Raw genomic sequence first — 14,367 nt, 5'->3', positions numbered from 1 at the left:
ACAACCTCATAAGTAACACCTGAGTAAGTGGGGGGTTTATACTGAGGGCTTATATCCCTCCTCTTTCCTTTCTCTCGGGTTCTCGTCTTGTTGGCCACTTCTTTGTAATAAATATTGTTTTGTTGAGCTTTCAACGGTGTACTGGTTTCAGTTTCAGCATTCTCCTTGCTACAAAATCCCTCACTCTTCTGTAAGCAAGCACTTAACTGTACTCTTATGAAGTCTTTCATAGGTGCCTACATTCATAGTGCCCTTGGGAATTTAAGCAGCAAGTTGTTTCACACAAGAAAATAATGTGTTTTACTTTTCTTTTGAAATTTACCTTCTCCTGGTTTGTTTTGTTTGTTCGTTTTTGTTATTTTGGGGTTTGTTTGTTTTTGTTATTCTGGGGTCTGTTTGTTTGTTTAAATAATATAAGAAGCATTGATGCAACATTTGCCTAAAAATGGATCTGAGTCTATCGTTAAATCTGTATGTACCCAAAAGATTTAAAATATTCTTGGATTGTCTCTGAAAAAATATAGAGCACATTCAAAGCTGATGTTGGCAAACAAGAACTCAAATATCTCTCTAGTAACCTATTTGATAGTGCTTAATTAGAGTGATATTTTACTTTAGTACAAGGTATTACCTTAATGTGAGTTTCTTAAGAAGTGTTGTCAAAGTCACGATTCACACTGTGAAATGCATCGTATGCATCTTCACAATGAGTTTTTTTAGACTGTATGTCTTGACACCTCCTCTCCCTACCTGATATGTTCCTTCTGCTCTGAGAGGAATTTTTATTTGCTGGATTGACACTGGGTATTAACGACAGTGGTCAATATCAGAACATTTTCTAGGTCACTGGTCTGGAACATCAAATAAGTCTGGGTTAGGAATGGAATATATGTTGAGCAAAGGATGAGAGAAAAAAGAGAGATCTCCTGTTTCAGTAAAATATGCTAGTATAAAGTCTAGAAGTCTTGTGCAAAGCCTAAATAAAAGCTCTGGATGAATCCCTGGAGAAAAAGAATCCATTAACTCTCCATCAGCTTGGACATGGCATTCAGCAGCTTTCCTATGTAAGAGGTCAGGTGTCCTGATGTTTTCCTTTGAGTTCCCAGCAGATATGTGAACCACAGCTTCTTCCATCAGGGGATGGGAACTGTACTGTTCCCAACTGTCTTAATGCTTCAAAAACTCACAGTCTAGCAGGTTGTACTCACAGAGAGGAGGGAGAAAGCCACAGTTTCCCTAGTAAATCTACCCCTTGATACCTGTCTTGAGGTGAGAGCATTTCTCCTTCTCTTCATATGGTAAGAGTTTTCTTCCTTGACCCGTTTGTACACTCTCTCTCTCTCTCTCTCTCCCTCTCTCCTTCCCTCCTGCAGCTTGAACCATGTGAGCTGGTAACCATTTTTTGTCCTCCTCTCCTTCTCTTCTCCTTCTCCAGCCAGCACCATGCAAATCATCGAATCTTGTCGGTAACTATTCACCTCTCTTTTCTCTCTCTCCTTCTCTCTTTCTTCGCTCTTTCTTTATCCCTTTTAATCTGTTGCTTTCTTTTACTCTTTTCCTACTCTTGTGGGTAACTTAAAAGCAGTGAGTTGTGTTTTACTGAAACTGGTATATGGATTGTTTTTAGTGGGTGTTTCCTGTGGAATGGGTCTTTGTGCTGAATGTCTTAGTGAAATGCTTTTTTCCCGGTTATATTTTACTCCTGTAAAAACCTTTTGCCAAAATATCTTATTTTTTCTCACTAAATTAAAAAGAATTTCACTTAGAGGAGAGTGTGTGACTCTTTCCCTGGATGCTAATTAGAGGTTATAACGAACCAGAAGGTTTTTAAAAGGTCTTAAATAAAAAATGCAACCACTCTGGGCAGTTTATAGCTTAATCCAGAGTGCAACAGAGGTGCAAAAAATTTCTCTGACTTCTTCAGTGCCACTTTCCTCATCCCAGATCAAGCTTATTTGTGGTTTTTATTAACTAGCCTAGTTAAGGTTATAGAGGTAGCAGTGACTGTGTAAACATGTTGCAGGCATGTAAATGTAAGAAATAGTGATCCTACAGTAATAAAAGACTGTACGTGCTTGAAATTCTATTTTTTCCCAAACAACAGGTTTTTTTTTTGATCTGCAGAAGGCAATGCAAAACAGGGTGAAGGCCTGGAAGCAGATGACTATGCAGACTTCACTGCTTATGGCTTTTGTGATTGTAATGTGTAATAGAATTTGAAGATGGGCAACCCTCTCCATTTTCTCCCCCTACTTCTTGCCCACAAACAATGGCCAGAAATACACTTGCCTGTAGGTCTTATTTATTCTGGTCATCTAATTAGTTTTAATTTTGCCTTTCAAAGTAGATTTCTTTAATGTTTAAATCAAATCTATTGTTTCAGTATAGAAGTGTTTTAATCACTCTGAGTTTGTTGTGAGGAAAAGGTTTAGATTAGATGGATCTACTTCAGAGCTCTAGCTAACTTCAGCTCCCGTCACTCCTACTTAAACTTCTAAGTTTAAGGCTGCATGTGAAAATTCCATTTATACTTAAAGCAGCTTTCAGCCAAACAATAAATACAGGCATCACTCTAATTCAAGCGTTTATGCTAGAGTGGTATTAACCAGGCTTATAGAAGTTTTGACATAATTTAAGTGTGGAAAAAAGGTCCTAAGGGAGTGTGTATGTCTCCCTAATGTTGTTATACCTCATTGACTTTAACACGAACATAAGTCATATGAGAAGAATTTCACTTTGCTGCTTTTTTTGAAAACTCAGATGTTCATTAGGAAGTAATGGAATTAGGAACCTGTGCCTTTTATTGTAGTAAGATGACTGAAGGGAATTTCAGTTTTGGCATTTGGCATTTAGCTTTTTGCCTTTTCTAGCATTCTTACCTTCATGGGTGTGTAACCTCTTAACACTTTTTAAAAGGTAAACTAAAGAAAAAATTTGGAAGAGCTATACTGACTGCATGGAACAGCAGCATAATTGCAACCACTAGCACTAAGATCTGCTGCTCAAGAAAACTGTCAGGGATTATTTGCTATAATCCAGCACAGTCAGCAGAATGTGAAGGCAAATGTTCTGCAGATGTTTCTCCACAAAAAAGATGTGGAACTTTGTGATCTTGATTTCTATTCTAAAATCTAGACAGAATGGCCTCTAACAGACATTGGTTCTTTTAGTTGGTTTCTTCTAAATCTGATGGTTTTGTCACACGCAGGTTTTAGGCAGGATTTTCCCTGCCCTTGGCTCTTTGTCTTTCTTCTTTCTGTGCCTTCCCAGTCTTCACTCCTGAGCATTCAGTCTTCTTGTCCAGCAATCAGAATTATTCCCAGCTGACCTCTGACATCTCTTCCTGTGATTGTGCTGTAGAAAAGTCCATTCCTTCTCATCTGTTTTGCCCAGATACTTATTTGATTTTAGTATTCTGTACTGTTCCACTGTTTCCCTTTTGCAAAAGAAGAAAACCCAGAAACAACTGCAGCTGTCTCACCTGGTCTTCATCACCAGCTTCTTCCATGTAATTTTTGTTTCCTCTTCTGACTTCTTTCTCACTTGTCATGTTCTTCTTGGCCTCATCCAAATTTGTTTCATCATCAAAATGAAAGATACTGCCCAATTTGCTTAAAGCTGCCAGAAATCTTTTGATGCCCATTTTTCTTCACAGAAAGATGTTTGCAAAAATCTTTGTTGTCTTATACTGAAGAGTGGATGAATAGTCAATTAGCCAATTATGTCAGAATGGATTAAAAGGCATCTCCTGTTCCTTCAGAGTAAAATTCTATACTTTAGTTTTGACTTAAATGATTTGATTTTTTCTGTTCAAAAAACCTGAGAACCCAGAAACTCTGTGATAAAGAATGCTCTGTTCTGCCCTTGACTCTGCTCAAGGGAGTGAGATTGGAACTAGATGATCTTTAAGATCCCTTCCAACCCAAGCCATTCAATGAGTCTGTATGGGGTAAAATTGATGGTGATTTTAGTGATCAGTTACTTTATGACTTGAATATTTTTTCAAAATAGAGACATGGATGTCAGTAACCTGTTGCAATGCTCTGATGTTTAGAGAAGTGCTGTGTGGTTGTACTGTTATATACAGACTATTTTCTTTTTTCTTTTTTTTTCTTTTCTAATTCCTGGTATTGAAAGCACCCGCTGGACATGCAGCAAGTATTTTATATTATTGTAATTATGCTGGGGAGTGGTGGTGGAGGGGAAAAGACTTCTTGAAATATTCTGGTCACTGTCCTGGAGGTGTAGGTTATCTTGAAGTTTAGTTCTGCCACCCTGTGGCTGCTGAAAGCCATTCTTAGAAGGTACGTGTTTTCTTGGCTGCTGGCAGTCACAGCCTTTTACTTTTAACTTCATGAATGCTGTTTCATGGAGAAAGTTGAGGGCCTTGTAGGTCCCATCGAGATGTATAAACTCTCTCATGTTTTTACTGAAATATATAAATACTTGTTCACTGGAAATGCCATGTAGTATTTAGACATATAACTGGTCACCTCAGTTACGCAAGGCTGTACACTATTGATCGTCAGATAGTCTTTTATTTTCTTTTTGTTGAGGTCTAGGAAAAATCTTGAAAGCATACTCTGGCAAAGTAACTGAAGATTTTGGTTCATCCCAGCTGCCCAGTGCCTTAAAAACTAAAATGCCCAAGAACTTTCATTCTGTCCCTTATAATGACTGTGAACTCAATCTATGGATTAGATACTATACTTTGAGAGTTCTTTGCATATTTATTGCCTAGCTTTGAGAAAGATGAGAAAATAAGTTCACAGAACAATAGAATAGTTTGGGTTGGAAGAGACGTTTGAAGGTTGAAGTCCTCTGCCATGAGGTGGGATCCATGAGGCCAGGTCAGGATCCGTTTGCAATATTGTTCTCCCAGCCATTCCCTAACAATGATAAATGGGTCAGCTGTAAGTAATGGCCTGCACCTTTCAGCAGGTAATTAGTATCATAGCTTAAGTGGTAGCAACAGTGGGTGGTTCTGAAAAGCTAAGCTGCTGGTGCACAATGGTACACTATTACAGTTGTATAAAACTTCCTTTTTTCAAAGGAAAAACGTGAAACAGTATACACACATCCTGGAAGCAGACGTGTTCTTGAAAGTCATCAAACTCCAACTGTGTGGTTTCCAGTTGAGTTACATGATTATATGTGGTTTTATCACTAGAATGCAACAACTTCTTGCTCAGGTGGTAGCTGAGGTAAAATATGCCTTAAGTTACACAGTTGACCATGGACCTGGATTTTATTTTATCTGAATGCCTCTTCAGAAAAAAATATTCAGAATGCTGATATATTGAGATATGTAGAAGATATAAAGCCACAAAGAGGATGTAAAGACATAAAATGTGTTTTTACTTGTACAGCTTGTGGCTTCATTTTATATTTCTGTGGTTTAAGATCTTAATGATTCTATGAAGTCAGATAGTAATTTGGTAGTAATAGAAAATAAACTTCATTATTCTAAATGTCTGTAGCTGATGACCTGAAGATAATAATGACCTTTCCAGTCTCACAAGAAAATAGTTTGTTATTAATCAGAAGACTGTTTGATTTTATTTTATTGTTTTGCTGAATTTTTTTCCTGAGTGTTTTGATCAAACCCTATTTTCCCAAACAAATCCAGGTTTTCAATTTTTTTTATTCCCTTACTGTTGTAATTGTCATGAAATCTAAGGGCTTTTTTCAGTACTGTGAATGCTTTCTCTTGAAAGTCACTATATTGAGGGACTGCATTAGATGAGCAACTTTTGATTGAGCTGAACTATGGTTTCACTGACCACAGGGGGCAATGGCAGATTTTTCCTCACAATTGTGATATTCTTGAACATTTTTTATGGAAAGAGAAAAATATTTCAACACTCAAAGATCTCAATGAAAAAGGGTTAATGTGGTGTCTCCCTATCATGGGGGAGAAGTGTGTTAATATACTCAGAAGAGCAGGTTTGCAATGAATCTTTTTCAAAGCTGTTTCCAACTGTTTTCCCTTTGACAAATTAATTTGGCAGAGCTGTGATTAAAAAGATAGAAGATAATGCTGTCCTTTTTTTTTCTGTGAATAGTAAGCTCATAATTTTGTTTCTGAAGAGACTCTTACTTTGAGAGAAGGTGAAGTACAGCTTGAAACGATGGGTTATTCTGACTTACTAAAACCACAGACAAAACCAGAAGCTCCTATGAATAAGGCTCTAAGCTGGAATAGAAAATTGCCATGGGTAAATCTGAATGGTTTTATTCCGTATCCATGACAGCCTCCATCAGGATGTGCTATGATATAATTCTGAAATGAAGTTAATGTGTACTTCTCATAGTTTTTAAATATTGCATTTTCTTTTTTTAAAAAAAGACGAAATTTAAAACAGATATTTGAAGCTGTCAAAGGGAAAATACCATTTTACTGTATACAAATGCTTTATCTTCATGGCTTAACCAGTTAGTCCAAATTTTGCTTTTTTACGGGGAAGATCTTATGATCCCTTCAGTTTGCATATACATCTAATTTGAAGTGGTGTGGGTTTAAGTGGAAGTGTTTTTCAATACTTAAAACACACATTTAGAAAAGGAGTGACTTGAGGGAAAAAAGATAACTAATTAAAGATAACTACTTGAAAATGCAAAAATCTCATCAAAATTATTTATATATTCAATATTTGTAGTAATTTTAAGCAGTTTTTGAGTACATGAATTTTCATCAATTTCTACCTAAGCTAATTTGGCGCACAGCAAATGTAATGTAAGTAGTGTTGATTCACCATTTTCCAGCATAACTTGAGAGTCATAATTAAGAATATTAAGAAATATATCTAAATGAAATATTGCTAACTGGAAAAATATGTTATCTGTACTCATAGAAGCAAAAAAAATCACATTTAATGCCAAGTTTTACAAATCACCCATTTTGTATGGTTACTGACAAGGGAAACAGCTTCAGTTTAGGAAGTTTAGAGATGCCCGAGGTGCAGGAGTTGGGATAGGCAGTAGATCTTAGATCACTCTTGCAAACCTTGATGAAAGCCCCCTTGAAAATGCTATCAAGCTGTTTGAAGGCATCTGAGAGATATTTCCTGTTCTGAAACTTGAGTTCCTAGGGGAAGAATGGCATTTTTAACTTCATTCTTCAGGAAGTCCAAAATTCTGATCCCCTGAGACTGGAAGAAATTACTTTTTCAGATATGACATCAAGGTGGATTGCTTTAAACTTGGACAGTGGCTAGAAAACCAGTAAGCTATATTCTTTATTCCTATGCAGGTGTTTTAATATATATAATACTAAGTATTTTATGTATTATATGTTTCATCAGAAACATATAGTATATCTGCATAGACTTGAGGTGAGTTGCTTCTGGCTACTGTCTCTCCAATCAGCAGAGATCAAACCTTTGATTTTGATGTCCATATTCACACCTGTGATGGAGTAAGGAATTTTTGCTTGAGAATTCTTTGTGCTGGTATGGGCAGTGCTGGCATTTATAAAGATGTAGTGGAGTAATACTTACAGATATTAGTTCTGTATTAGTTCTGGTGAAGGACTTAGGCCATTTAAGGACCTAGTTAAAACTTCTCTGTATATCAGTCGAGTCAGCTGTTGAGTCTCTCCTTTTGCTACTGGTGAATGCGAAGGTTGAACTTAAAAGCCTTCTATGACCACTGAAACGTCATGTGAGTGACATATGAGTGTATAAAATAGTAGGTACCTTTATCAGAAATGTGTTTGCTTCATTAGTTGACAGCACCTGGACCACTTACTTAATATGCTGTGTTTTATTGTCTCTTGAAGGATAGGGTGAGTTATAATATAACTAGAAACTGAGTTGATGGTGAGGGTGAAATGTTCTGAAACCATCATTGAGAAGCACTGCATATCAATTTGCTGAATATCCAGCTGAGTCATCAGTGTAAGTTCTCTATGACGTCACCCCCTTTGCTCAGAATTATAGCCTTTTTGGAAAAGGGAGAAAAATACAGAAATGTTTCCATTCTTCAAATTTTGCTGAATGGTAATATTGCGTTGTCACTGAGTTACATTAAATGATCCACATATGGTTTAAATAAGCAGCCAAAGTAGTGTAGTTTTCTTTTTTGACTATTCTATTAAAATATATTTTTCTTTTAGACTTGACATATGAAGCTGAAATGTCTTTTCAGCTATGATGACTGCTACACCAGTTAAAAATTTTCTGTATAACCCTGTTTTCAACAGCTTAGGTCTTTGGACACTTCAGCTGTTTGGGGTTTATTTATATGGTCAATTTAATATTTTGCCTTTTTAAAAAAGCTATGGAGTTTATAAATCTCATTGCACTGTACTGTTTGTATTTTCCAGAATGTTTATAGCATCATGGAATAATTTAGGTTGGAGAAGACCCTTAAGATCACTGATGCATTAACCCAGCACTGTCCAGTCCACCATTAAACCATGTCCCTAAGTGCCAAATGTACACCTCAACCACTTCCCTGGACAGCCTGTTCCAATGCTTGACAACCGTTGCAGTGAAGAAATTTTTCCTAATACCTGAAATAAACCTCCCCTGGTGCAGCTTGAGACCACTTCCTCCTATCCTATGTTTTGTTACTTGGGAGAAGAGGCTGACCCACATGGCTACAAACTCCTTTCAGGTAGACCGTAGAGAGCAATAAGTTCTCCCCTGAGCCTTCTTTTCTCCAGGCGAAATGACCACAGCCTCAGCTGCTCCTCATAAGACTTGTGCTCCAGACCCTTCACCAGTTTCATTGTCCTTCATCCAGGTTGACAGTGGCGTTTGGTCATAACACTGATTAATCAGTCAAGTATGTTGCTCTGAGGAGAGTGAAACTTCGACTTTGGGATGCAGTAAACCTATCCCCCCTCCCCTACCAGATTGTGTCTTTAGGAAAAGATAACATCATGAAAGCATGAACTTAGGTGTATTGCAAACCTCTTAGACCCTTGCCTGTGAGAGATGTAGGATTTTTATAGCTGGATGTTATTCAGGGAAGTAAGCAAACACTAATACATACGTTTGGCCTACTCTTCATTGAGGGATTTTTGGGACAGTTATTTCCCTCCTCACCTCTCTTCAGTTTTTTGAAATTATATGTGTTCCTGTGTTTGTAGAAAGCATACCTCAAGGGCAGTAGGTGCAGGACATTCAGATGGTAGGGTGTGAATTTCTAGAGAAGACTAGAGGAAAGGCCACTTTCATTGGCCAGAGTTGAATACAGTCTGAAAGTTGCTTTTGAATTACATATCCTAAAAGTATTGATCTTTAAGGCTGAGGCTGTGTATGCTTCGAATTTTAACTTTCCTCTCTGTTCTCTCTTTCTAGCTGGAATGTTTGCTGCTTTTCCTACAGGGTTATAAGCTTTGATATTCAGAAGACCAAACTGAAAGATGCCATCTGAGAGGTGCCTGAGGTATAGTACTTGGTAGTGTGTAGGAAGTATTAACATTTAGGAGGATGTTTGCTAAAGCATCAGTTAAGAAAGTAGAAAAAAGTGAAACTAATACTTTTGTTCATTAGATAGGAATTCACTTTATTAAATACATGTTATAATCTGCAAAATATTACTCTCTTGTTACCACTTATCTCTAGTAGAGAGAAGTGTGCCTGGGATTGACTGGGGACCCACGGCCTCTTCATGTGTTATGTTGTTTATGCCTTAGTTTATACTTGGAGTTTTTGATTGTGGAATCAACTTGCATTTTATATTTATGCATCCGAATTGGTGGCTGGTGACAATTTTGGGGGTGTGTAGTGTTCCACTGTTCAGGATGTATATTACTCTTCCAGTTGTTTAAAATGTCTTCAAAGCATTCTCTCCAAACTTATCTTTCTACCTTCCCTTCTGTCGCTTTCCCAGTGTAGCTGTTCTCATTTGTATTGCCCATTGTCACAAAAGAGTATTTGTTATTTATAATTTAATTACTTTCTGGAAACACTTTCAGGCAGAACACTCTGCAGAACTTATTAACTTAATTGTTTTTCTGCAGAACTTTGTAGTAGTGGGATATGCTAGTGGTTCTGTTTTACAGAGTAGCTAACACTGATCTGGGACCTCAGAGAACTACCTGATACTACTGGAACACCATATCATTTCAGTTCTATTCCCCTTCCCCATGCCATGTTTCTGCAGTTGAAGAGAAACAGGACTTCCTTGCATTTATAGCTGTTGAATCCGTCAACTGATAATATCACTACAAAGTCGTCATGTTGTGTTTAATGATTCTATGTATTTTCATTCATAAATTCCATTAAATTGCCTTGCATGCATATGTTTCATATGTTTTTAACACAAGGATTACAGGCAATTGATTTTTCATTTTGGCATTGAATTGAAAAATGGATTATGATAGAGCTCAGTTTAAAACCACAGGTGTTTTCCGTTGAGTGAAATAGTCCTCTTGATGATGGTGAAAAAAGCGAGAGGAACAAAGGTCTTGCTTCACAGCACTGGGAGAGAGGCTAATAAAAACAGAAATAAAAAGAAGCCATCTCTGGGTATAATTAGCATATTATACTTGCACTGGTTTGATTTAGTCACTTTGCTATAGAAATGACAAGAGAAATAACAGTTAGAAATAATTCCATTGTATTTTAGCAAGTTAGATTTCTTGATAACTGTCATTTAGAATATGAATTGGGTTCAACAAACAGAACAGCTGAACAAAAAAGAATAATTTGAATGAGTAATTTTTAAATGTATTTAGGACATGTCCATACATGAAACCTAAACTATCAAAGAGGGGTTGAAGTTCAGGTACAGGCTATTCCACTTTGGCCAGCCTTCTTCTGGAAGTAATGTCTTAGTTGTCGTCTTTTTTAAAAAGTAGGTTGGATTAGAGCAAACAGTCTGCAAGGCAGGGCTGCAGTAGTTTAGAGATGCCCAAGGTGTGGGAGCGGGATGGGCAGAGAGTGTGTATGGATAACAAAGGAGAATATAGCAGCCACACAGCTGCTGCATAGCATATGTGTACAGTGAATTACATGATTGTAGTGGAAAGTTGATAGGTTACTCACCCCTTAATAAAAAAAAAATAATTTATATCTTCACTTTGATATACAACAAAATGACTCTTTGTAAATTCACCTTCTATAAACACATAAATTCTCTGGCAATATAAACTGGTAGTCTCACAGATTTCAAATCAATTGCATTGTTTGGTGCCAAAGAGGATTTGCCAATATGTTTGATTTGGTTCTATTTACATCAACAGTTACGTTGTCTCTTCTGCTGCTGCAGAAAAGGAAGCTGCCATCAAACAGTCTTAGACTGGATTATGTGCAAATCTTTTATTCATACATGGAGATATTCAGAGGTGGAGAAAGCCTTAGCATTTTAAAACAAGCAGACGTCTTTCCCCTACCCCCAACACAAACCAGGCAATCAAAAAACTCCCACAACACTTCATAAATATGAATAACTTGAAATGGTCTGAAAACATTCAGTGGCACAGTATTAGTCTTAAACAGGCCACCTGAGACCATGATCCTTCATTCTTTTTGGTAGAACTGATTGCATCCTCCTTTCCACTGATGCATCAGTTGGAACCACTTAAAATTTTCTGCAATCCCTTAACCTAGGACCTTTATTATTCTCATTTGATTCTGAAATGATTCTGAATTAATCATGTGAGTTCAACTGACTTCCAGTACAGCAAATGAAAATCAGAATCGCTGAGGTTTTTAAATATGAGTATGTAATCAGGTTTCATAATACTTTGTTATACTGAGCTTTTCTTGTGATGTCTATGCTATATTAAGATTTTTTGCCTGACAGGGGTCATGACTTTTTTTTGTTTCCAAGAATTATCAAACAATCTTGCCTTAGAAAAAGTTGTTCTGTATTTTTGACAGCATATGCTTGTTTCCTGCATTTTTTTGACAGAATCTTTTCCCTTTCCCCTCTCAGTGTTCAGGAAATGCTGACAGGTCAGAGGCTTTGTCAGTCCAGCTCCCATAATGATGCTGTCCTGGCAGCCCTGAACCAACAAAGAAGTGATGGCATACTTTGTGATATTACTCTTATTGCTGAAGAGCAGAAATTTCATGCACATAAAGCAGTCCTGGCAGCCTGCAGTGACTACTTCCGAGTAAGTACAAAGACTTTTTTCTTCATATAATAATATTAAAAATTATTATTGTGGGGGACATGAATGGTTATAGATGTCATATTGAACAAGCTTTAAATTTGAGCCTTTAGAAAATTCAGGATTATTACAATTTAGTAGAGTATATAACTTTAAATATCTGCACACATGTCATAGGAAAGAAATGTTAAAACATTTTTTTTTTAAAATCATTATTTACGGTAAGTCTTCCACCCCTCTTCACCCCCAACAGAGGTAGGCAATTTCTATGAATTTCATGCCCCAGTAAAGTCAGAAAGTGGAAGACTTTTTAGTAGAGTGAAGAAATGTTTGTAGAACATTGGATCAGAGGATTGTGAAGAGGAAACTGAGGGGAGACCTTATCACAGTCTTCAACATCCTCATGAGGGGGAGCAGGGGGCAACTACTGATCTCTTGATTCTCGTGACCAGTGACAGCACTTAAGGAAATGGCATGAAGATGAGTCAGGGGAGATTTAGGTTGGATATCAGGAAGAAGTTTTTCATCCAGAGGGTGGTCGGGCACTGGAACAGGCTCCCCAGGGAAGTGGTCACACCACCAAGCCTGACAGAGTTCAAAAAGCCTTGGGACAATAGTCTCAGGCACATGCTGTGATTCTTGTGGCTGTCCTGTGTAGGGCCAGGAATTGGACTTGATGATCTTGATGGGTCCCTTCCAACTCAGCATATTCTATGAGTAGAGCATGGAAGCATGGGGAGAGGGAATGTAAATTTAATCATTACTGTGAGGGTGGTAAGGCCCTGAAACAGGTTGCCCAGAGAAGTTGGGGCTGCCCCTGGAAGTGTTCAAGGCCAAGTTGGATGGGGCTTTGAGCAACCTGGTCTAGTGAAAGGTGCCCATGGCAGGGGGAATGGAACTAGGTGATCTTTAAGGTCCCTTCCAACCCAAATCATTCTGTGATTCTATGATAAATGCAATTTAATTCAGCTTGAGAGTGGATTTTTGTAGGATGTAAATGGTTACTCTGAAAGAGGAGGCTATAGTAATTTTTTAAATGTGGTAAGACTTATTTTCAGAAACAAGTGTTTCCAAAATGTAAAGATTAAAATACTCCCTGGGAAATCTAATTCAGATACTCAGCATGGAAAATTGAACCCAGGTGCTAAAATTGGAGTAACTGAACAAATGAGTTTGCTAATAAGAAAGAGTATTCTACATATTAAGCAATTCTTCTAACCTTCATTATAATGTACCCGCTCAAAATGTTGGACTGTCTATAGCTCTGTAGTTGACTGGTATTTTTAAGTGTGAGTCATCCTGTTGTTAATCAGCGACTAAAGCTGAAATTAATTTGAAGGTCTATTTTCTCTGACAAAATTTTATTTAATATTTTGTCTACACTGTAATTGTAGCATTATGAACTTCTTCATGGTGACCTTTTTGTTTTGTTACAATAGTAATACAGTGTATGACAACAGTTCTATATCCTTAATTACCTGAGCAGAATTTTTATCTTCCTGTCAACTGTCTCTCACTTTTGGTTAGAATTTAGATTTAACTTATTCTGTGTATTTAAGAAATATTATTAACCTTGACGTTACTTTTTCTGTGATGGTGTTAAGACAATTGATTGCTCATTTTTTGAGCTTATCTGCATGCTTATGGTTTCTGCTACAGCATACTTTGTACTGCCATAGTTACTTCATAATGGTGCCTGGGCCCTGCTGTTACAGAGATTGCTTTGTACTTTTTTCCTTTTACCCCAGTGCACAGAGAGGGATTCTGGAGCTCTCTAGCTCCAGCAGGTGCTATATATACTTGTCAGTGATAGATATACTACCATGCTGCTGTTCTTGTTTGACTGAAATATTTTAATAAGGGTGGCATATCATTACTCCACACGTGACATTCTTTCCAGAGCTCAGTGTACAGTGTGCATACAAACATCATAGAGTGGGCATCTGTGCCCAGCGTTCCAGCAGTGAGGTACAAACAGTTTCTACTTTGGTCACTTATTGATTGACATTGAGATTTGGGGCACTGTGACTTACTGTGTTATTTCCAGTTGAGTTACTTGGTATTGGCTGGACAGTTACTACAAATTAAAATCTTAATGCCCTTAATTGCTACATAAATATTTTCTGTTCAAAAAACATTGAGAGAATGATCTATGCAGCATTTAGTAATTTGGTCTGCTTCTAAAGTGTTATGGTTTGGTAGGATGTATTCTTCAGACTTTATGTATGGAACCCGTGCTTCCTGAAAGCAGGCAAACAGTTTTTATTATTAACGGACAAAAGTCTTTGTTAGAAAAT

The 14,367-nt window shown here is 37.2% G+C and overlaps 1 protein-coding gene across 3 annotated transcripts in view; it reads left to right on the top strand.

The window, feature by feature from the left end:
• Positions 1–14,367, top strand: part of KLHL32 (kelch like family member 32) — a 126,825-nt gene that overhangs the window by 17,742 nt on the left and 94,716 nt on the right. For all 3 annotated transcript variants that reach the window (XM_039390825.1, XM_039390826.1, XM_039390829.1), the window contains 2 exons: positions 9,309–9,396; positions 11,893–12,073. In XM_039390825.1, the coding sequence (XP_039246759.1) occupies positions 9,374–9,396; positions 11,893–12,073 (204 nt within the window). In that variant the 5' untranslated portion in view covers positions 9,309–9,373. The remainder of the gene's footprint in view (positions 1–9,308; positions 9,397–11,892; positions 12,074–14,367) is intronic.

Source organism: Pipra filicauda, unplaced genomic scaffold (assembly GCF_003945595.2).
Source record: "Pipra filicauda isolate LSUMZ 115617 unplaced genomic scaffold, ASM394559v2 scaffold128_size5466820_pilon, whole genome shotgun sequence".
Taxonomy (NCBI): domain Eukaryota; kingdom Metazoa; phylum Chordata; class Aves; order Passeriformes; family Pipridae; genus Pipra; species Pipra filicauda.
This window is presented reverse-complemented; position numbering and strand designations above follow the sequence as displayed.